This window comes from Corvus hawaiiensis, chromosome 7 (genome assembly GCF_020740725.1).
Source record: "Corvus hawaiiensis isolate bCorHaw1 chromosome 7, bCorHaw1.pri.cur, whole genome shotgun sequence".
Taxonomy (NCBI): domain Eukaryota; kingdom Metazoa; phylum Chordata; class Aves; order Passeriformes; family Corvidae; genus Corvus; species Corvus hawaiiensis.
Window position 1 is genome coordinate 36766917 of NC_063219.1, and position 25456 is coordinate 36792372.

The following is a 25456-nucleotide window of genomic DNA, read 5'->3' on the forward strand; positions in this document are numbered from 1 at the left end:
CGTTTTGGGAGGTGCTGGAATAAACTTCCCTGATGCATCTTGAGAAGTCCAAAGGAACCCCTGCCCTGCACCTTGTTTCCGTCACTCTGTTCCTTGCGCTGGGGTATTAGGAAAGAAAAGGCAATCGAGTCGCTCTTGAAATCTGAGCTGAGTATGAAATAGTGGTGATTAAAGAAAATGAAGCTCCCTGCAGAACAGAAAATAAAAAAATGGGACTTTTGCCTGTTAGTGAGGAAAAGTTGTGCTGCTTCTAGCAAGAAGTGCTCCAGCTGGTTATGGTGGAATATGGTGGCACTGACTATGGACGAAACATCCAGTTCCATGGGACCTGCTGCTGGCTTTGCTGTGCAGAGTCCAAACTGGTTCTATCACCCTTCTGCTATCTATATAATAATTTTCAAAGCCTCCACACCAATTTACAAACCGTAGTGCTCTGTTGAAATGCTATATGGAGACTGTCTCTTCGGATAAATGATGACAGTACACTCCTATTGTTTCAGCATTTAACTGGCTCCTATTGAGTAGTTCCTCTCATCTGTTTGATTCATTCTGATTTTAGCTGACAACGTCCCCGTTACTGATTGCTCTTTTCATAATCTCTCAAACGCATAGAGTGGAAATGAGGTGGAGGAAGCTAATTAGTAATCTGAAGAGTTGAACCTGCTAATATAAACATGTTTCAAGATCAACAGTCAAAGTTGATCAAAACTTTGAAATAATAAAAACTAAAAGGTGGCATTATCCAGTTAAAAGATTACTCATGAAGGAAGTGAGACTTATCACTACTTAAACTTGATTTAATGTGAAACCTTCATCAAAAGACATCCAGTATCTTCTGTTTCTCTAAGCAGGCAATTGGATGAATTAAAAAAAAAGCTTTTGTGAAGTTGAGGTGAAATTGTACTAAGTGTTAATGATGCAAAGTAATGAAGTCCTTGCACTCCTATAGTGCTCCATGCAAGAGTGAAACTTCCAAATGTGTGGAAGAGACAGGTCACACAACCAGATGAGTTTCTAGGTTGGACCAAGAGCTGATATCATGTAGGAATTTGTATTCAACAACTTAGGGAGCTGTAGCTCTGGAGCTGCCTGTACTTTTTCTGTGGCAGGTCCAAGCAAACTCTGGAGACATCCAAGCCTTAGAAAGGTCAAGTTAAGGTGCAAGTGGCAATTGAAACTTGAAGCCAGAGGGGAGAATCAAGCACTATAGCAGCAGATGTGGAGGGATTTGGTTCTGGGGCAGAAGCTAATGACCACTAGGACTCCAAAAGAATTTGGTTCCAACTTTGTCCATCCATCTTCAATATCTGAGTTTTAAATTAATAGACAAGCTGAGAAGAGAGAAAAATCCCGCTAATAATATGCCTTAATGTATTTTCCTCTTGTTTTCCAAATGTAGATCAAATTTTTGGCTCCCATTTGCACTTGGTTTGTGAACATGAGAAATCTACAGTCCCCCAGTTTGTAAGACTGTGCATACAAGCTGTTGAAAGAAGAGGTGAGTACCTTATTATTTAATACTAATCAGAACTTTAACCTCATAACTCTGCTTGGATTTCCAGGGTAGGCAGAGTACAATCTATAATATAGTTATGAATGGAACTATATCACATTCTGTGTATCTTCATTTTCTTTATACAATAAGACATTAATAGAACCCATTCATGCTGATTTTTGCCTTTTTTTTTTTTTTTTTTGACATGTTGGTTTAGTCTTTCTCTGGGTAAGCAAATGCTAAACATTGATAAAATGTCAGTAACTTTCATTCTAAAGTCCCTGCTGAATGTAAGGCTGATACTTTTTCCTAAGTCTTGAATTGTATTCAATCAAAATAAATGTTATGCTAGCATGGCCATATTTTTTTTTAATGAGTGCAGGTGTCTAATTTTTACAGTTATTTTAAAAGCTATGATATTGCAAAAATATTTAAATGAGTATCCATCCTCATTAAAAGTTTTGATTAATAAGAAGGATTTTCATAGTATAAAAAGGAGGCACTTAACATCGTTGCCTGCCTTCCTTTCTGCAGAGTGTATCTTCTCTCACTGAAGGTCATTTTCTTTGGAAGGTGCATGCGGTAGATGCAGAATCTTAAAATGTATTGTATAAAAATGTGAGGCTTCATCACCATCTGTTACAAGTTTACAACTTGTTCCAGGGATCTGGGGAAACATATATCTTGCAAAAGATAGAAAATTTATTTTGAGAATAAGGCTGGGTGAACCCATTGTCACTGCCATATACTGGAGTCTCAGAACAAGGGAGTCCATGAAGAATAAAAACATACTTAGAACGTTATCCACAAAGGAAAAAGCTATTTTAATTCCACCATTGTTACCTGGTTTTATAGTGAAAGGTGCAATAAAACTACCCTGGAGTTTCAAACTCTGGGAAATTCATGCTTTAATTATACAGCAAAGAGAGCACTGGGATATTATTATTCCCAGAATGATTGGCAGGAAGTCAGAGACTGAAACAAACTGGAGATCGTTCAGTAGGGGGAGATAGTAGCATTGGGTTTTTGTGGAGGAAGGCTGGAGGCTGGATAAAAAAAGGGGAAAAATGTGTGAAGTGACTATTAATAGAGGAGGAATTGTGAGGTGAAATTCAGAACATGAAAAGGAAAGGCAGAGATTAGATTGCAAAAATGCCACTCCATGCAGAACATGTCTAACAAACTGCTTGGTTACGATCTCAGCACAAGTTCCCCCAAGAATCCGCTGGATATTTCATAGATGTTTTGGAGTATCTGACCACTCCTCCAAGCAGAAGTGAGGCCAGAGGTCTCTGCACTGCTGAACTGTAATAGAAAAATCTAAGGAACGTAATTAGATGTTTACTGTCTGTGTGATTATCAAAAAATGTTTGTATTAGAAACTGGATGTATCACTATTCCTTCAAAGGAACTCATCCTTCTGAATACTGCATCATAGCTCTTGTGTTTCCTTCAAACTTGCTGTGACTTACAGAAGCTTACCCCTTTTGGTTAGCCTAATGTGTAAATAAAAGCTAATCATATGGCATGAGATAAAAATTTCACGTTACCACTATATTTATGAGTTTATATTTGATACGCAGTTTTTTTCTATTATCGTATTCTTGGATTAAGATGCTTGCATTTACTCACATTCTATTTACTCAAAGAGTTGTTTTTACTAAGTTCTGGCATAAACTATCTCAGGACAGCAGTAATTTATGTGAAGCTAAGTCCAATGTTTATGCAAGCTTCTGATGACATTTTATGCCGGGGTTGGTATTAGGAAGCAGTATGTGGAGGTGCCAAGTCTCCCGGCATGGCTGAGACTCAACAGATCTGAAGCCCTCCTCTTAATGGCCAGATATGCCTCCAGCCAAGATACTCAACTGCAGAGTCATGGGAAATACTTATGTACCAATTATGGGAAAGGCACATTTAATGAAAACTGTATGTTTACTTTCATAGTCTTAGTAAGATGGCCTAGATACTCGGTACAGCTGGCATATTGGCTGTGGTAAAAAAGCTTTCTTCTCCTATTTAGAAAATATATCATCTACATACTGTAACTGTACCAAAAATGTTACTTGCGTGCTTCGCTTAAGATAAAGGATTATTAGGAAAAAAGACCTTAGGAGACCATCCCTAAATGTTACTTACAAACCATTCGTACTCCACTGAATGGTTGTGTTCTTAGCCATCAGCTCATGCTTTTAATTGTTATTCACCTACTGGTTTTCTACTTGTTTTTCCGACTTTTAAAGCATAATCACTGTGCACAGAAAAAAAGTCTAGCAGTGATCTGAATAAACCATATTAATTAGTACATTTTCCTGTGTAGACGAGGTTACACACAATAGCCAAATGTAGCAATATTCTCCCACAGATTAAAAATGTAGAGGTTGTCATTAACCATTGGCAAGATTTCCTATTTAGTTACATGATTTTAAAATGAATATCAAAAGGATGTTTATTCTGAATATATTCTTCTCTAACTAAGATCAAATTTTGGTCATTTGTCCCCTAGTTTGCTCCTTCACCATTTCAGAACAGGGGTGCTTTTTAAGATCTGATCTAAAAAACCTCACACTATAATGCATATTTATCTATCCAACAAGGATTCACTTGTGAATATGATAAAAATGGAGTGAATTGCATTTTTTTCAGCCTCTTTTTGTATTTTTAGTTATTGAAGTAGAACTGTGAAGCAGAAGGTCTTTCTCCATTTTCTCAGCCATCTTGCAGAGCTGGTAGTGGAGTTTAATAAGGAGAGGCAATAAAAATGTGACCATTCTTGGAAACTTGCAAGGAAATTGTCACATTTAATTTTTATTTTTTTTAAGGAAACTCAGTTTTTTCCTTCATTTTTCTTGTACTTATGAATTACTTATAATAATTACTGAATTATTCATTCATAATTTTTGATGAACTTCTAGTCCCAATTACTGAGCTATCCAGACCTGTACCACTAAGGTCAAAATTATCCTGGGAAAGCATGTTGTACCCTTGGTATCTCATGCAATATCCTAAATAGAAAAACCTCCCACATCTGTGGTGGGACCTGGTGAGGATAACAGAGTAATTCTGTACCATGAAGCAATCAGATTGAAGAAATACAGGGACTACTCAAAGATCTCCAGAATTTCTTCATTTCCTATCTTGTCAGGGACTTCAAGGAAATGTTTTTGATGGAACAGCACATTCTGTGGGTTTTTTCTGTTTCTTCTTTTACTTTGCCATCCACACCTACCGTGGATGGACCTCAGGCTTTTCTGGGGCTATCTGTCGACCTGCCCTTTTCAATCTGTATTCCTGTTTTCAATCTGTTTTTCAGTCTGCTTCCTTCTTCCCCCTAGAAAGCATCTGACAGGTAGCACCAGCTCTGAGCTGAGCAGTGCAGCAAGGAGAGCCTGGGACAATCCTCCCAGTGCACTTTAACTCACACACTGAGCACTCCTGCCAAGGGTGGGGCCCATTGCAAGACTTTTTGGTGTTTCTAGGCCAGATATCATTTCCAGTCATTTCTGGAGTCGCCTATTTATTTTGTTATCCACGACCCTTTAAAAATCCTGGCTGTCCTTTTTTTTGCATTTTCTTTTTAAAAAAATATGTGAAAGGCATGAGTAGAACGCATTAAAAAAAATAAAAATATCAGTCTGTGTTGTACCTCAACAACATGCCATCCAGTACTTCTCATAGTAGTGTTTTATCGTGTGAAAACAGTCTGATACTAAACTCTTTTCCAGGGAATATCATTTGTCTGTGTGTCTAATGACAAAGTAAATGAACCCCGAGCATTCCGTATCCTAAACCTGCCCAGGGTATCCAGTGTGGCTTGGGTTTTGTAAAGAAATACAGTCCTAATTCTCCAGGGAAATATAACTTAACTTTCATCGTTCTTTTGAAACATCCTTCATTTTCCCCCTCCATTCCCAAATCCAAGTTAGAGTTCTCAAATCAGCCTAAATGACTTGAAAAATGACACTGCAGGCAGCAAAGCTGATGATTACAGGTACCGTTTCCATTCTAAGCTGGATGTTGCAGATACTGTTTTCTGTTGCTTTTCTTGGAGCACAGGGTGCTCTGACAGGAATGATACACAAAATTACATATTTGGTTCAATGCCTAAAAGCCACCCTGGGATCCATAACCTTGCTTGAAGATTTAAGAAAGACCTTTAGTCCACTTCTGAGAAGGTTCTTAGCTCAGAAAACTTTATCTTTCAACTTTACTTCTTAGCAGCTGTTATGTTTTTTTGCTGTCGTTTGTTTGACAGGATCCAGTTATAGGTTCCGATGCCTGTTTAAAGAAACAGGGAGGTTGTTGGCTTTAAAATTCCCTTACTGCTTGTGTGTTCAACATTTTCCCAGGCTTTTCTACATAGTTTGCCAAGTAAAGGGACTGACCTTTTGTAGCAAACACTTTTTCATTTCTAAATGCTCACTTTGATTTTTGTCCCATTTTATGCTCATTCCAAACTGTTTACAACCCACTAAAAATGACTGTGAATTATATGTTTGTGTAATGGATTCCTTTTGTGGTCGGAGTGGAATGTTTACTTTGAACAATTAGTTATCTTTGGGCAGATTATAGTGACCTGAAAAAAGAATGGCTAAAATTATTATAGTACCTTAACTATTTCCTTTTGTTATCTTCTCTGTGTGTCCAATGTATTATTTACTGGGTTTCATTGCTCTGAGACCCAAGGAACAAATCATGTTAAATAAGAGCAGTGACAAAAACTCCCCTGAGTGTGGGGCTCTTGGCTTGGGGGGTGATTTGGGGTAGCACCAGTGAGACTTCAGAGGGGACAATTAGGCACTTAAAGGCTGGATGTGCAATCTTAAGAGGGCATGGTTTTGAAAGAAAATTTAAGTTCTTGCTCTCCAAAATTCAGATTTCTCATTGGTTTCCAAAGTTTGACACCCCAAAGTGCCTAAAAATGATACTCATTGTGGCTTTAATTAACTTAATGTCCATAGCTGTGCTTGATTATGCACAAGATCATTGCAGATGTGCAGACACACAGTCTCATACTGCAGAATATTCAGGATTTAAGGAAGAAAATGCTTTTATGGACAAAGAAAAAGTACCTTATGGGATGTAGTAAAGAAATATAGTCATCCCAACGGAGAGAAATGAAGATAAAAATGGCATTTTAAACTACCTCACCTCCCAAATGCCATGCTACCCTGTGACAGAAGGTTGTGTCCCTTTCATCAGTTTTATCTGTTAATCTAAAAGCTAAAGTGCAGCTAAAAGCACTTTAAAACCTATTTATAAAAAAAAAAAAAAGGAAAAAGAAAGTGATATTTCATTACCTTCTAAATCATATATTGCTTAAAAGGTAGTCAGCATTCTGGTAGAATGTTTACATAGAGAAGAGTTCACTTATCTCAAGGAGTTAAGCAAAGAGGAAATGAGTCTTAAAAAATATAAAGTATTGCGAATATATTTATGCAGCTAGGGAAAAATGAGTTTTTAAAACAGTCTAATGCTATCTCATTTGCTAATGGAAGAAAACACTGCAGAAGAATTTTAAAAGAAAAAAAAAAATCCCAAGCACCTCTTAAAGCTGAGGATTCCCATGCTGGTATCATTGTCTTTGGTATGGTGGAGTTAGTGGATTGTAAGACAGTGAGGATGGCAGAAGACACAAAGCTTGTGCAGCCAAGGAATGGATCAATAACCACTGTATAAAACCCCTAGAAATTTACAGAATTGTTTAGGTGGCAAAAGCCCTCTAAGATCATCAAGTCCAAGCATTCCCCCAGCTCTGCCACTGCCACTACGAAACCATGTCCCCAAGTGCCATATCTACACAGCTTTTAAATTCCTCCAGGGATGGTGACTCCACCATCTATCTCAACCTCTGTATGTATTATAATAGTCATTATCAGCTTTGTGTTCAACAACATGTTCCTCAGGATTTATTTAGCTTAAGCAAAATGTTAAGTTTATTTGGTACTCAAAAAAGTGCATCCCCATCCCTGAGGACCTGAGGGAGGCAGTAGGAAAGTACAGGGTAGGTCTGCCAGGGTATGCTCACCACCATCTTGGAGCTCCCAGTAAACGCACAGTGTTCCTGGGATACTTCCCAGCACAGTTAGACCAAACCCATCAGCCAGTGGCATGAAGGATTTGTTCTGGCAAGGCTTCCCTGAGAAGGGAAACCTCAGGAGACTGACCTATCCTGTGCCATTTTATATTTCTGTCTGAGTGCAGGATTATTCTCCAACAGCACTTGGCCCCTGAACAACCACAGAAATGTATTTTGTGTTTTTTCTCTCTCATATCTTTCTATCCTCAGAGCAAGAAATTTTTCATGAATAGCAGTTTGTTTCCTACAAGCTCATTCACTGATCTTCAGTCCTTGTTCTCCTCTGGAAACGCATTTTCCAAGGTCTTGTTTGATTCTCCCAGGCCTACACATGCTTCCTTGCTTACTCTGATATAATTTTACATTCTGTTTCCAGTGGCTTTAGAATTCAGTACCCTGAAAGTTACAGAGATCATGTTGCTCCACCAAATGATCTGAGCTCCCAGTTCTGCTAATTTTGTACTGTTCATTCTTTCCCACTTTGGGATAATCTATTATGCTTGGATCCAGGCACGCACTAAAAGCTAATACTTCCATGAAGAATGCACAATTTGTACTGTTTAGCTTGTGATGAGATTCCTGAAGTCTTTTATGATTCTATCTTGCTCCAAGGAGGCTTCTGCTCCCAACTTTTATATGCACTGAATGCAAAAGGAAAGAGAAAAAAAAAAAGGGGGAAACAAAACAAACTGATAGGAAAAAAAATTGCACACACACACAAATATCCAGCAGTTCAGCAGATAAAGCCTTTTTCCAGGGAATTCTAGTGTGCTGAAGAAATCTGTTTCTGAGGGCATTGAACTGTGTTTACTTTAAAGTGTCCAACGTGCATAAACTCAAATGTTCAGATGAATGCAATATAAAACAACAAAGTTCTGAGAAAGCCCTTGCAAGTTTGTGATTTAAAATGTTTGGTGCTTTTATTTTTTTTTTTTTTAATTTTACTTTTTTTTATAAACTCTTCCTTTGAGTAGAAATTAAGAGCGGTTGAATTTAGTGCAAACATATTGGCAAGCTTTCCTCAACCATTTCTGTCTTCAGGCTCAGGCAATCCCACTATAGCCACCTTTCTTAGAGTAAGAGCCAGTTAATAGTGTTGTGCAAGGTCCAAGTCAGAGTTGGCTCTGGAGGGTATTCACTCTGGGGCCTCTGTGTCTGCTAGAAAGCCACATTCTGAGTTAGAAAAAAATATCAAGAAGTGTCAACAGGAAACATCACGGAAGGGCATACAAGACAAATTAGAGAAAAGGAGACAACAGACCAAAAAAAAAAAAAAACCCTACGAAAAAAGGAATAAAAGCCTTGGAATGACAAGGCACAAAAGAGAATAAATATATAATTATTTAAGAATTTGAAAGAAGAGACTCTAAGTTGGTTAGAAGAGGAAAAAGCCATAAAACAGGCAGGCATTTGAACCAGTTGTTGTCTTTGTCATAGTTACCTGATACCTGGTTCATTGATTAATCTGTTCCAGAGACATGTATCCATTTCTATGAAAAAAAAGGGGGGATTTGTATTTTAAGCTGTGCCAGTAACAACAAGCAGACACTCAGTGTGCACCAGAGTAACATTTACAATGCCTGGGCCAAATTCATGCCTTGTGTAATTTTATTGCTTTTACTGGAATTACACCAGAGATGAGTTTGGCCTTTTGCCTTTTTCTAGCATTGTATAATATATCTATTTGTGAACATGTAGAAGGAAACAGGGCATTTTGTCTTCCGAATTTTCCATAAAACCCTGTTCAATAGGCATAATAAATAAAACAAACCACTTAACCTACGAAATAAAAAAGAATCAAACAACATTTTCTAGATATTAAAATAATGTTAATACACTTTGTAAATCAAGGAGCTGACACTTGTACGCGCTGAAACAAAAAGTCCAGAGAAATTTAAAGCCAGCTGACTTTGTGTGTGTTACTTGCTCTGTGCCAAAGAAAGAATGAAGGTCCTGACTCACCCCCTGGTCAAAGGCAGATTCAGGAAAGCTCACACATGAGGGTATTCACCTCCTAGCCATGAAAAAGGTAAAAAGAGAGACACAAAAGTCCTCTCTTTTTCCCCTGAATAAGCTGAGGCTGTGAGGCACCATGCCCTGCTACAGTACACATGCCATCACCGACAAGGAGCTGGCAGGATTTCCACTGCAAACCCCATTTAGTCAGACTTTACAGTTCAGCCATTAATAGAACACTTTGGGCTAACACTTGACAAAATGAATCTTGGCCTAGAAGAGATGTTCACTCACAGACACACACACAAAAATAGAAGTTAAGTCCATTAAGTTCCTTTAAAAGGAAAAGAGGTGTAGTTTCAGATCCTTTCTATGTCTCTCTGCTTAAATAGGAAGTTATATTTTTTAAAATATTATGAAGGAGTAATTCCACAATGCAAACTAATCACTTTTCCTATGGAGAAAAAAAAAAAACTACTACAACTACACTGTAATTTTTTCAAAAAAGTTTTGCAGCAGTAAAAGAAAACACACTATAAAAGAAGTTTTACTCTCTGTATGCAACACTATGGGGTCAGTTTAAAAAAACCCGTCTCCTTTTTTTTTTCTCCCTGCAATTCAAGAGAGCAAATAACTGCAGTTGTATTTTATTACTTCAATTATTTGCAGCTTGTGTTACATCAATGTTTTAACCATATAATACCACAGTCTAATGGGATTGATACCTAAGTGAGAGAAATTGTACCAACAGAGAGCTTCAGGAGGAAGGCAGAGGGCAAAAGAGGAGGGCAGCTTCAAAAGGAGGCTTTATATGAAGGCTTTCACTTCTTTAAGAGAAGATTTTTTTTAGCTTGTTTTGCTCCCCTGAAATTATGAAACTGATATTGTTAGCAATCTAGTAAAAGAAATTGTCCCTAAATTGGCTACTGCATGATAGACCCCCAGGGAACTAACAAGTCTTTCAAAGATCTCCTGTTGTATGTTGGCTCAGCAGATTGTTTCATTACGATCAGGATCCACATGGATCATGGATGCAGTTATAAAGCAAACCAACTTCTTTTGTTTTCACTCAAACAAGAGTTTGGGAGGAATGGCACAGATGTAGATGAGAGCAAAATGAGAGCATTTTGTTTCATAACACAGCAGACCCCATACCTCTTGGATCCTCCAGCTCTCTCCTTGTGGTTCCTTCATGCCCCTTTTCTGGGCATGGTGTCAGAGATGATGCCTTTCAAATAATTGAAATTTTTGGGAGACAGATATTGCAATCAGAAACTGCTTTCTCATGCTTATTCTGCTTTGAAATGGATATAGGTTATTTCTTCCTATAATTCCTGCTTTATTAATACAAACCTCTGTCCACCAAGACAGATGGAGACTTTTCTTGAAGGATCTGAATAGATCTAGTCTGTGGTCAACAGTTGTGCCTTACATTTAAGGAAATGGGTCAGAGCTTCGTTGTTTCAGGGCCTTAAGTTTTATCTATTTGAAAAAAATGTAGATACTCAGATTTTCATTCAAGACTTAAAACAAAGGACAGGAACTTGTTTAATTGCCAAGATTATGGGCCATATACAGGTGATACTGTGGCTCTTAAAATCACCATGAATGCCTCCAAACCAAGGGTAAGGCGATTTCTCTGAAATGTCTTCACTCAGAAGATAAGAAAGTCCCCAAAAGGCCGAAAGAGGTTGTTCCATGCCTCTTTTCTTCACCTCCCCAGGAAAAATTCCCCCCAATATTTCGAACCATCTGCTTTGATTTGTCAGTCCTGAGCTGACATGGTGTTATGTGACATAACACGCTGAAGTAGCTGCCACCAAATGGCTTCCCCAGGCCAGCAGTAACCACACAATGGTGTTGGAGGTACCACAGCTTTTTGTTTACTTAGAAATGAAATAATTTTGATGAGTGTATGGTATCAGTTAGCAAGTGTTGAGTTCCTCATGGTGATACTGCTCATGTTGACTTAAATGGAAAACGGATCAGCTCAGAAAGCTTTAATAAGAAAAGTTCCTCCGTGTACTTGTAGTGATGCCCTGTGGAGCCATGAGAACTAAAAATCTGTCAGCATACTTGGTAGAAACTTTGTTTCATGGTTCTCTAACTCATATGATTGAGATTAAAGTGAACAAAATCTTGGCACATAGCTTGGCAGGCGAGAAGCATTCCTGTGTTTGTGTGTGTGAGACAGAGGGACAAAGACAGGGGGAAATTTAGCAGCCACTCATTCGGTGTTAAATTATCAGGTGCTACATATTTTTAATAAACCTTTGTAGAAAGATAAGATACATCCTCTTCTACTGGAAGCTGCTTTCACTTAGACTATAAACTTAACTTCGAACAAGCTGAGCATCTCCTCTAACCACTGAAAACAAAACCATTCAAATTCTCCAGCCCGAACAAACTGCAAGCCGGACTTGAATCCAAACAAAGAGGTGGAAGGTGCTGGAAGGGTGCTATTTATGCAGGCAGGTTTTCCTACTTTGACACAAAATCAGAGCAGCTACACTTTATTTACTGCCCTGATCTGTGACCTGCAGGACTGTCCTCCCAGCAGTGGCCACAAAGACACAATATTTTTTGATACTTTTCAAACTCTTGTGATGTGGATGCCTGGAAAGTATGTGAATTTGCACACCAGAAATTGTTCACAATGGTGTCTTTTATTATCCCTATTTCAGTTGCATTTTTGAGTTCTGATACGTCATACCTTAAAAACACAAAGGCCACAGCTCACAGCAAGTGTTCCTGTTAGAAACCCTGCAACTGCCTTGGATGTCTGCATAGTAAATGTCATTAATAATTACTGGAATTTTCACCAAAGAAGAAAATTAGATATGAAAAACAGTTTATGCCAACTTCATCTTTCCAAGCCTTCAGAAATACCAGAGGGTCTATGTGAACCCTAGTAAAAGGGATGAGATTGGATTTCTACCTTCCTTACATCATTCCATGCCACAGTCAGCATTAAGATACAATGATTCAAATCAGATTTCTTCCTGTAGCTTTAAATTTTAAAATAATTATCTTCCGTGAAAATATCAAATGGTACTCATATTTATGCATTTACTTCACCCAAAATTCAGGTAACAGATATCCAGTGCATTTTATTGCCAGCAGCTTAGGTTTTCTCTTATCAGAAATCAGTATTTTTATGCGCCAGTATTTTTATGTATTTCTTGCATGTCTCAGCTATGTTTTAGTTATATAATTTGTATTTCATTGAGGTGGGGTTTTTTTATTATTTGCATATTTCAAAGTAGAAAGAAATTTCTTCCTTTTCAGACTATACTTTAGTAACATTTTTCGAGGAGTCCCTGAGCAACTCATACACAAGTCTTGTGCTGTTTTAGTGTAGTCTGTTATGGAATTCCTGTCAAACCACAGCATGAAAACTATGGAGCTGCTTCTGCCAAAGTAATGAAGGATGCCCCAGTCTCCTAAGTTTTGGTACTTACCACTCTTTGTAATCCAATGCAGGATTTTTATGGTTTCTGCAGACACCTTGACTATGTGTTTTGCTGAGTGTTGCTTTGTTGATCAGATTTTTCCCAAATTAAATGGAGGCCAAAAAAAAAAGTTTTTAAGTTATTTGAACCTGTCTGGGGACAGAAAACACAGTGGAAATGGCAGGAAAAATAATCTATATATATAGCTGCAGAGTCCTGCAGCTAATATGCCAAATTAAAGTGGAAAAATATGTAAGCACAATAGGTTTGTGTCATATTAAAATTAATGTCTCTGTTGTTTTCCATAATACTGCTTAATGTCACTGTTTCATAACACTAAATATGAATTTTGCAAAAACAAGAAAATTTTACTTCTTAGACTAGAGATTTAGACTACAGAAGGTGTTAGGGCATTCAGTGGAATCCCATGTTTTTCACCATTATTGGGTCTTTAAATGTGAGCAACGTACACTGAGAAAGACCCTATTAAAGCAAAAGTTATCTCTGTATGCACATGCACACACACCTTTGTGTTATCACATTTATATGTTAGGCAGATATGCAATGCTAAGAATTCAGTGAGTTGGTGTTGGATAGCTGTGTGAATACTTATCTTCCAAGAGAGCCTCTGGGTTTTCCACACAGCTGTGGACTGTAACACCCAAAGGTGTCTGATAGTGTGCCTTAGACTAAAGAATCTGCTTTTTAAATGTTTACTCCTTCTTAAAGATAAAAAGCAAACACGAAGATAGATGCCTACAATACAATGTGAATAACAAATGCCATTACCAACTGCACATTAGAGCCCCAGCTCAGATTTTAGAGCAGGGTTCTGCACATTCCTCTGCTAGAAACTCAGAACCTCTGTTGTCTGTCCCCAAACAGGTCTGATTTCTAACTGGAGGACACAGATCCAGCCTTCTGTGCTATGCAACAAAACAAGTGCTACCAAGTGCCCCACTGATATTTCTTTAGCCGCTGTTGAACTAAGCTCTGCCTTGGCATCCGTCCCCAGCGATGCTCAGGAGCTGGAGGATGTGTCCATGGGCAGCTGAGTAGGACCTGATCCTGGAGATAACACAGATAACCTTGAGACATCTAAGGCTGGACAGAGCACAGTGTCAGGCTACCAAATAATGGATCTGTTATAAAGAGTGTTGGGCCTATCTGGACTCCTCAACTATCTCTACAACCAAAATATTATGGAAGAAGCAGTTCTATGACTTTCAATTTGCTGCCTAAATATCCATATTCCACCTTAAACTTCCTATCCCAGTCGTTACCATAAAAAAAAAAAAAATCTCTTTGCCAAGCAAAGGTGCTGCAGTCTAGAAAATGCAAACTCCTTACCCACTTTGGCTGGAGGTTTTCTTTGCCCACACATACAGTTCTTCCACTTCCAACTGTTCAAAGTCCAACAAGAAGCAGCTCTAGTCAGGATGGGGAGGTGACACTACTGATGTCTAATTTAATCTCTCCCTATTGTGAAAGACGGGGAAAAGATTTGTCCCTGCTGTGCACTAAATTCTCCTTAAAATCAGCATTGGGAACAAGGGATCTTTGGAGAACTGTAGCTGTCCCTTAGCTTTAACCACAGTTCCTACTGGTGGTGTCAGTGGACCTGACTGGAAGTTCTGCATACTCCTATAAGGATATTGGACCACCCCCCACCCCCCCCCAAAAGTGCAGTTTCCTTTACTGTTCTGATGTTGCTCAAAAAGCACAGGCACGATGTTGGTGATGATGGATCCCCAAATGAAGCACAGTTCAACCAAAGTGGGAGGATTTAGCAAAATGCATAAATTTCTTGTCTGCTACTGTTTGTAAGAGGCAGATCTTTACAGTGAGCCTAAGTCACAGCTGGCTTTTTCTGGAATGGTTTATGCTCTTGACCCTCCTCGGCTGTATAGCCAATAGGGAGTTGTCAGGCTACATGTGTTTTTAAACTTCTTTCAGCTAAATCAGAAATCCAAAAGCAAAACACAGCTCTCAGCAGTATCATGTGGAGTTGTGACACTCCCTGGAGGGCTGGGGTACATAAACCAATGAATGGATTACAATGAGGCATAAATGTAGTATTTTCATCCATGACAGATATAATCTCGAGCCTGTACTTTTCATGTTACTTAACTCTTTCAGAACATAATGTGTGACAGAAAATGTCTTATAATGCACATTGCAGTAAATATCAGTCAAGTATGCTTTATTGCTGAGCTCTACATGTTTCCAGAAGTTAACAGGCACAGCTGGGATATAAGAAACGGCAGTGTTGTATATATTTCTTGAACATACAAAATACCTTGTCTCTCTTCTCCCCCACCCTCCACATTACATCCCCAGCTGTTCTGATCATGTCACACAGTGGATGAGTTTTCCCATAGTCAGCTTCTCCTAAAATGATAACCTTTTTTCAGGCTTTCATCCTCCCCAAAATAAACAGCATTATCCATATTGTCATCACATTCAAATTAGACTATCAGAGTGTGGCATGGAATAATAGAAATGGAAGGTGGTAAACTGCCTGTTGGTAGCTATACCTAGCAGAAAAGTCAATGCAGGTAACATCCATTGATTTAATATAAAATCATAGAATAGTTTGCATTGGAAGGGACCTTAAACCTCATCTCATTCCACCCCTGCCATGGGCAGGGACACCTTCCACTATCCCAGGTTGCTCCAAGCCCTGTCCAACCTGGCCTTGAACACTTCCAGGGACAGGGCATCCACAGCTTCTCTGGGCAACCTGTGCCAGGGCCTCACCACCCTTCATCACTCTTGGTTATCATGAAAAAAATTATACTTGATAAAGTAGCAGAAAACCAAAGAAATCTTATTTTGTTTCAGACAAATTAAGGATTGGTCAGAATGGACCTCCTAACCTGTACGTGAGAAGCAGTAACTGCAGCAAATGAAAGGGAATAGGAGTGGTGAAGGAGGTGTTAAAAGAGAAAACAAACACGTGAACAAAACAGAAATAAACATCCCCAAAAATTAAATACTGATGTGTTACAGAGAGAGAACAGCCACTTCCAAACATTTGGCAATTTCAGATATTATACTGTGTTGCATGAAGACAATGCTATTTCCTTTTAAACTGCCATTCCATTGAAACCAGCAAGCTGATGTGTGTACTTGAGGTCTGTATTTGGTAGACATTTTTTCCCCTTTAGCATAAACCTTGTTGATTTAAAAAGTGAACAAAGATGAATCAGGTGGTAAATGTATTCATGTAATCATTTTCATTAATAAGCTGTTATAAATAATAGAGGGAAGGTTTTAAGTGTATAATTCTCTTTCGCACAATTGAGATTTTTCCACATCTTCAGCAGTAAGTTAATTAGAATCACCTGCATTTTCTTGGGCGGACACCAAATGGATTGCAAACAAAAACAGATTAAAATAGCTGTAGCTCATGGCATACAGATGACAAGATTCACAAAGAGGACAATCAGGCAATGAAAACCTCCTCTTTTTCAAACATTTTTAAAGGAAATTCAGCTCTTGTGAGTCGCTGTAAAAAGACGTTTGTAAGTGTTTCGCTGAAAGACTAGAATGGCTTTGTTTCTGATCCCATGATGAGTGAAAGAAATGTTTAAGAAAGATCACTTTACAGAGAGATTCAGACTGAAATGTGATGACTGTGATTCAAGCCAAGCCAAAAATTACAGCTCAGAATTAAAGGGGATGGACGTGACTTGGGAATCCATTTTCCCACATTCCTGAATCTCAATCATCCCAGCCAATGTTTAAAAGAAAATACAGTGGAAAGCAATGAGGTCACTTTGTTTAGCTGCAAGAAGAGGGACTAGCAGAATGGCAAAAGTATATATTGGAGGTAAGGGCAAAATTACAGTGAGCACGCTGCGTGTTCGACGGCTTCATTCAAAACAAATAGTCTCAAAGCTTAGTTTAGTTTCTTGTTACAGGCAGCCTCCTGAGTAAGTCTTGTTGTTCCTGGGGCTTTTAAACCATAAACTTCTTGAATGTCAAAGCACAGCACAATAGAGGAGAAGACGGAGGCAGAGCAAGCTTGATTTGGGCATTAAGCAGCAGCCCCGCGTAGCAGTGAACTGTGTGCTCATTTAAATTACGCTTGCTTTGTACTCTTGCTGCCCTTATTTATTTGTGTATAAATATCTAAGTGGAAATTCTGCCATCGAGTGATATGAAACAGAATGAAGTATATCCTCCATCATATTCACTTGTTACTCATTCTCAGTATGTAATGCTCATATTCAGTGTTTTAATTGCTTCCATTAAACGGTTTCTATAGGGTCTTGAAAACAATAAGATCTTAGTCAAGCTTTTCTCCTTTCATTGCATCTTGGAGTTATTACTGCATGAAAAAATGAGATTCTCTTTTTATGTAGGAATGCCCCTCATCTTCTTGATATTATTGCAGTCAAACATAGAATTATTTCTTTTCAGCTAATTTCCTAAAGAGATTCACCAAACCTCATATCAGACACCTCCAATGGAGCCATTTCACAGCCTGTTAAGGACTGGTACAATATTCCCTCTCCTTTCTTTCCCCCACTATCTCTGCCTTTACTAAATTCTAAATCAGTGTTGGATTTCTACTGATCATAGAATAACGAAAATCTTGTTGATGCTACCTTGAATTCAGGCTTGTCTGTCACAAGTCCTACAGCTTGGCAGTGCTGGAAGGGAGTCCAGTACCTTCAAATCATGTGAAATGTATGGATGTAAAGGACATTTCTCCATCTTCTCTTTAATAGGAAGAAACAAAACATATATCTTATGTTCCGTGTTATTTACTTTGCTATCAAGTGCAATGCTGTACTACAGATCCTGTTTGTAGCCCACGAAGAGGTTCAGTCTCATCCCTGCTTCTTTGATACTCCTTTATAATTCAAGAGATTACTTTAGTCCTGTTTGTTGTAGACTGAGCTCAGAGATCATGTTCAGATATTTATTTAAACCTCATGTCCTTTGTAGCCTAACTCCAGAGTGTTGGATGTACCTTTTGTTTCTCCATACCGAACCTGATTTTGCCAGACTGTGGCTGTTTAAGGTAGTAGTTCAGATCTTCTGTAACTTTACCTGTCCTTGTCATCGAGTATCTCCCTGACCTTTGTGTCATCTGCTTATTTTGCCAAGGGAATTTTTTCTCTCATTGTCCCGTCTCTGATAGAGGTATTAGATGGCACTGGATGAGAGCTCTGCTCTGGAGAGCTGTGCCAGTTCTGACCTTGCTAACTGATATCTCCCATTAACTACCACATTTTGAGGTCTGTCACTGAGCCAGTTTTTAATCCATGTAATATATGCCCTGTTAATTCTATAGAATGCAAGTGCTTTGATCAAAATGTCATGTGGCACTAAGTCAAAGGCAGCACGGAAAGCCAAACACACTATTTCAACACCATTGCCTTCACCAACCAGACCTGTCAAATATTCAGTTCCATCAAAAAATGCAACGAGTTTGCTAGACAAAGCCCTGATTTCCATGAAACCATGCTGCTTGGGATTAATGATATTTTGTTATGAATTATTTGTTTATAGTGTCCTGAATTAATTATTTAAGTAGACTGTCCGTGACTGAGGTCAGTCTAGCCTGTCTCCAAGAGCATCCCTTCTCTGCTTTTACAATATTAGAATAACTCTTCAGCCTTAGTCATTTCCAAATATTTCTCTGTATTTTATTTGCAGATGAGAAGCACAAGCATATCATGGCCACCAATGAAAATGGATGTTTTTTAAAACAGTGGTTATCTTTTTGTCCTTCAGATTGACTTCCCATATCAACCAGACTCTGATCTCCTAGGCCTAACTCTATCTGGTAGAAGTGTCTAGCATGACATTTTTATGGCACCCACTTCCATGGTAGCCAGGTACTCTCTCTGGACGGGAGATGGACCTGTTTCCATACCAATTGATGATATGTTGCTGGGATGTTTTAAGCCTCAAAAATGTGATAATCTGCTCAGAGAACAAGAAGGGGGTAGTTCTGGTGACCAAAACAGCAGCTTTGTCCCAGCAGAGCAGAGCCAACCCCAGTGCCAGCCCCCAGCACTGCTCCAGGAGGTTTGGGCATATATCTGCCATATCAAGAAGCAGGAGAGGGATGTCAGCAACACTTTCTGGGGTGTAGCTCATATTTGCTTCATGGTTTTCATCATTTTCACCTCTGATTTCTATGGCGTAAGACAAAAAGTGTTATTTTTGCTCACACATTCACCTGAAATCCTGGGTGCATTTTGTCACCCTATGCAGATACAGTATTTTAATGCCAAATTTTAGGGTGTCAGGTTCATTCTTTGATACTCTTCATGATTTTCTTTCTACTGGAATACACATATTGATCCTTTTGTGAAATTTTAATTTTGTTGCATGTTGTTTTGTGTTTTTCTCATCATAGTATTTTGACTTGGAGGTATTTGCTGTATGGCCTCATTTCTGCTTCTTTAAATGATTTCTTGCCTCACTTTTGTGCCCTTAGTAAACTTTAGAAAAAAATTGTTTATAAATCAGATATTTATGGTAAGATGCATATGAAAACACGAGGAAAGAATTATAGTTTTAGGGAGAACATACCCTGATAATGACCTCTTAAATATTTGTAAAGATAGCCCTGGGCATCTGAGCCCACAAAATAGTTTATAATACAACAGCTTGATTGCATAATGATACTTTAGTTTTAAAACGTATGATCTTTCTGTTTATGGGAAGGCATAATAGGCTCCTTTGAAATACAATAGTTTTGCCCTGAACATAACTGATTTTAAATGAAAGGACTAACTAAAGAATGCCTTTCTTCAAGTTTGTACTTCACTTTGTTGTTGAATCCAGCACGACGGCTTCTTTTACAAAACAGGCCTGGGGACCACACCTATTTCAGGATACATTAATTGTGAAAGTTCCATGGGTTTCCAGGCAGGAAGTTACCTAGTGCTCTTTAAAATGTTGTGTTTTAAATTCTAAGTCTTGTTAAAAACCAGAGAAATTTCTGCATACCACCACCCCTTTCTCCCTGCACATAGAGAATTTCTTTTTATATTCCATTTGAAGATATTGTCAAATAGAGATTAAGATTAGACAGAATCCAGAGTGATTTGGGAGAGGGATTCTTTTCTATGCAACAGAAAGGAATTAATGAGAACATTTAACTGCAGTTAATAAATCACACGGACTACTTCAACAAATATTGAAATCTAGTATGTTAAAAAATTTCTTTGAATAAATATATCACCTAAAATATACTTGTCTGTTTAATATTTCTCTGCAACACTTGGTTCCAGCTCAGCCTGGTTCTAGATCTGACACTGGCCTGCATTCATGGTTACTTCCATTTTGGATAGCAGTGCAAGAAATATTTTAAATAACTATTCTTCTAACATCTCTTGTGCAGTGCAGAGTGACTACAGCTTTCATTATTGTTCATGAATCTCAGCCAAGCCTGAGTCCAGTTGCCTTTTAACTTTCTCATCAGGAGCACCTGTACAATTTTTTTAAACTAAAGTAGTTAAGATTTACTATAATTTGGCAGCTGAACTTACGTATTCTTGAATAAGACCTTTTGCTACATTTCTTTTACTATTACAAATTTCAACGTGGAAATATTGAAGTCATTATCGTCCTTTTGGCTATAATTTCTAATTGTGGGTCCATCCTGTTCTCAGGTTCCTCATTAAAACAAACAGAAACAGAGTTGGAGGCTGGAATATAAAGCAAATAAAATACTTGTTCTCCTTTAGGGCAAAATCCAATGATTCCTCCCTGATAAACCCTACTACAAAACACAAGAAGGTCATCCTATAGTGAACTAAAGTTGACTTTATTACAATGAATATTCTTTTCCTGAAAGTTTCTTTACCACTACACTTAAACCAGATAGGAAACTGGGCAAGGCTTTTGTTTCATCTTGTTCCCTAAGTATTTATAGCCTGCCGTGAAGAAACACTTACAGCAGTGCAGTGATGTTTTTATCCTTGATAGAGGTGCCCTTAAAAGTGAATTTGCTTTGAAAATTGTTCATAAAATCAGGATATTAGAACTATGAAGATATATTTTTTTCTCTCTTTCCCTGCCTTTCTCCTTTGTGCCTAATTGGATTTCCAAAGTAAGTTGTTAACAATCCAGCTGAGATAATGTGGTCATGAAAAGGATGTCCAAATCCACCAATTTGCATTGGTTTGGTTTGGCTTAACTTTCAAAGATCTTGGAGCAGAAAGTTGATGGCACGTGAATACTATAATTGGCTTAATTTTTAAATATTTTTTTCTCTGCCATATTGTATAGTGCCCAAATGAAATGCTAATCAAAACTCATTTCTGGACCAAAATTAATTTATTAACAATAATAATGCACTTGTGTACTCCAGATCATGTTGCAAAATGTAATATCCACCAATTTACAACACAGCTTGTTCATTTTCACTTGATCTGGGTGACTTACGCAGGTTCCAAATTGATGCTCTTAATGTGAGACTATTTCACCCAGAGTGACATGGATTGTTTTCACTTACATATAACCAATGAGGTTAAGAACTGAATTCAGTTAGAACCAAACAAAAGTTAACATTCTGTCTGGTGGCTTGCCTGTTTGTTAGCTTGATTTATTTTTCCTTTTTAATTTCTGGTTTAGACTTCAATTTACATGATGCAATTCTTAATCCTCTACCACAAGAATCCCGCAATCCTATGCTGGGAATTACTCTTTCACTCTCCCCTTACTAAAACAGAATTAGACTCCTCAGATTTAGGTTAGAATTGCATTACTTAAACATTTTAATAATTTCCATTTGCTCATATGTTATATATCCGGCAGATGGATAATTTCCAAGTTTTCTTGATTACTAAATCCTTTTTGATTTCTCTTAAATAAACTTTTTCTTTATCCCTCTGTAACCAAAGGGGAGATCTTCCTGAAATAAATCATCACTCTCAATATTATGTTGCAGGACACCCACAGGTGCAGGGTAGAAGATGGTCTAATAAAACACACAGATAAGCACAGAATTATTATTAATAATCAGATAAAGAAAATATTATTAATTTTTAAAATAAGTTTTTTAATGCAAACCAAATAAGGATGTTCCTGGCAGCATAGACATAAAATGAGAATTGTATTTTGTAAAGAGACAAAACAAACATGCAAACACACAAAAGATTGTATTTGGTGTCAGTCTGCATCAAAAGGAAAAGTAAATTTTTTCCAATATTTCTAGATCAGTGAGAAATGCCTCCAAGAACTTGAGTCCACTGGCCATGGCACGCGTGTGCCAAGGCATGGTGCGAGTGTCAATAAAGATTGAATCTCAGTGTCTTCTTCTTTAAGTGTTATCACAACTGGGTTTCTGGGATTTTCCATTTGTTTTCACTCTTACCTATACCTTTATATTTCCCTTCCCCCCCATCTCAGATTGTAAAAGTATTCCCCCTAGATACATTGTCAGGGAGTGTTTTCTGAAAATTTTTGGGTTTGACAAATTAGTGTTTTCCAAGAGAAAGGCTTTCTCTGAAACTGCTTGCCAAAACCTAATTAAAACTTGTGTTCCAAGGGATAAGTAGCCTTTAAAAAAACCTGGTTTGTGTAGCTTCTCTTGGCTTCTTATGTACTTGCAAGTTTTAAATGTGAAATGACAATGTATGTTTTAGTGGGTTTGATTTTTAAGCATGCAGATTGGGTCGGTGCTGCACCACAGCGAATTCTCCTGGAAAAGGAGAGCAGTTCCCATGCGCTTTGAAATGCTACAGCTATGCAACCGGGGCTGGAAGTGCTATTTTAAACACTCATATCAGCAGAGCTTGCTGTAGGAGATAATATGTCACAAAAGGGAGTATGACATCTAGTTTCACCTAGAAGATAAACCTTGAGTAGATATGCAGGGAGAAACAAGACTGTCGGGTTGTCCTTGAAAAGAATGGCCTATATTAATGAAGAAATGTACTCCAGGGCATATGCTACTTGGGATATTTAATTTCATCCTCAAACCTGTTTGATCCGCTATGAAGAATATAGTAGAGAAATGGTAGTAGTGTGGAGTCTCACACACATCATGATTTCAGGATGGGCACCTCAGTGCTTTATTTCAGAAAGGTCACAGCCTCAGAAATTCATGTCTGAAAAACAGAGAAGTTTCCTCGGCACTATTAATGCAAACATCCCACGTTCAAGCATGGCACCGTGCCTGTCCCAAACAGCCCTTCTCGATGAGCACCAGAGCCAATTACCCCTCGCTTTCCTGTCACACTCAAAGCCCCTTGCGGAACCATATTCTGCTGACAGAATTACAAGATAATTACAGCTAGGTGTTTTGTATTCACTTAAGTTAATCTCCCACTTTTATTTTTCATTGTTGCTTTCATCAGTGAGGAGGCACTTCAGTTGTTGTCAGGTGGATTGTTTTTCAGTCGCTCGCCGCGCTGCTCTTCTTCATACTTGCAAGGGTGCTTCTGCCTCCCTGACAGACGCACAAAGAAAAATACTTCTATGATCTAAAATGAAATATGTGTTTCTTTTTCAGGTCTAGATGTTGATGGAATATACAGAGTTAGCGGCAATCTGGCAACAATACAGAAGTTACGATTTGTTGTCAATCAGGGTAAGTGATTCCTCCACCCTGGTAATGTTTTGTTTAGTACTTAACTGTCTCAGATGACAGTATTTCAGAATCTGCTATACATTAGTGGCATAGAATGATGAGCCCTGTTTTAGAAAAGAGAGGAAAGGGAAGGCAGAAAGATATTGCACAGAGGGAAATGTCAGCTAGGAGAGAGGAAAAAGAGCAGAGTAAGCAGAGGAAAATAGTAGTTAAACTTGAGATGAGAAACAAACAACAAACAAATCTAAAAATACGAGAGGAAATGGAGACGTGAAATAAGGTGGCAAAAAGCAAAGCATATGTAGAAACCAAGGAATCAAAGTGAGGGGGAAAGAAAAAGATTAAAAGAAAAAATAGCAGATTGTTTGGATGTTGAAAGTTAAACAAAACCAAAAGTAGAACAGGGATCCAAAGGAAACCAGCGAAAGAGAACAAGGTGCTGAAAAGAACTTAAAAGGAAGTACTAAAAGGGGAGTACTTGCTCTGCCAAAGTCAGTGGAAGATTTACCACTGATCTTGAAAACACAAAGATTTGACCCCAGAAAATGAAAGAGGAAAGATGAATATTTTGGGGACCTGCTAACCAGAATTAGAACCATCCTGTATATATTTACTGAACATATTTCCACAGATTCTGTGTATAATGAACATATTTCCAAAAATACAATAGCATGCTTTTCACTGATGTGGCCTAAAGAAATCTAACATTGATCAGTAGATCCTGCTACAGGTGTGGAAGCTGATATCGGGAACTGATAAGGATGAATGACAAGTACATTCATCTCCAAATATTTTAGTACTCTTACCAAAGAATAACTCTCCCCCCACTTAAAAGTTTAGCAAATATAATTGATGATAGCAAACCTCTTGATATTACTTAACAAGAAAATAAGATCAAGTTTCTCAGAAATTAGGGAAAATACCAAATCTTAAATTTCATTAAAATCTTTCTACACTTTTGAATGAAACAAGTATAAATGTGAAGCTGCTGCAACATTTTGTCCTACTTTTTACGACCTTTTTATAAGTTACCTGCAGACTATTACCAGAAATGCTAAATATTGTGTATTCTGTGTGGAGGTGATAGCTGCTGCAGAACAACTTCCTCAATTAGCTTGGTACTATACATAAACTAAGACTTTTGACTCAAATATTCTCATGAAATTGAGAGATAGGAGAGATGTAAAAATATTCCCGCCTTCAAGCCTCCATTTACATCTCTAGGGAAAGTTTCAGGGGATCAGTAGGTGTTTGCCACCTCCTCAGCTGCTCCAGATCAGTCTTCTTCGGCTGAAACTGGAGGGTGAACTCTGGTTTATGAGGAATCAGTATTTATGCCAGCAAGACTGAATAAATCATCATTTACCAATCAACCTCATGGTTTTGATTCATTACTTAGGTTCTCTTAAATTTATAGTTGTTGGGTATTTGTGTGTCGATAATGAAGCCTGCCTTGGCTTTCAAATGACTGTAAGCTGTATTTTGTTTGGAGACACACAGGCAAAAATGGGATTTTCTATCCTTCTTCACTGCCCGGGCTCTTTGCTCAGGAAAAAACTGTGCCATAAAAATAATGGTCCTGTCTATCATGTCTCGTGGCATCCAAAGGTTAACATACTTGAGGTTAACATTACTGCTCAAGTTTTCACCTAAAACAGATGGGCTGATACTGTAAAGCTAGACAGAAGTCTAAGCTGGCTTTTTGCAGCAGAGAGGGACCAGACACCTCTTTCTTCTGGTTTATACTACTGTGAAAAATGAAAATATAACGGTGGAGTTAATAGTACATTAAAGCCACTCTGGCACTGTTTACTTAGGACATGTGCAAAAAATCTGCCTCCTGAGTGACCAAAGGAAATTCAAAGAAAACTAATGCCCCTGAAGAACTGTCATCATCTTATCAGTTA

General features: G+C 38.1%; 1 protein-coding gene across 2 annotated transcripts in view; it reads left to right on the plus strand.

The window, feature by feature from the left end:
- Window positions 1-25456, plus strand: part of ARHGAP15 (Rho GTPase activating protein 15) — a 320933-nt gene that overhangs the window by 192577 nt on the left and 102900 nt on the right. For both annotated transcript variants that reach the window (XM_048309957.1, XM_048309956.1), the window contains 2 exons: window positions 1400-1498; window positions 23472-23549. In XM_048309957.1, the coding sequence (XP_048165914.1) occupies window positions 1400-1498; window positions 23472-23549 (177 nt within the window). The remainder of the gene's footprint in view (window positions 1-1399; window positions 1499-23471; window positions 23550-25456) is intronic.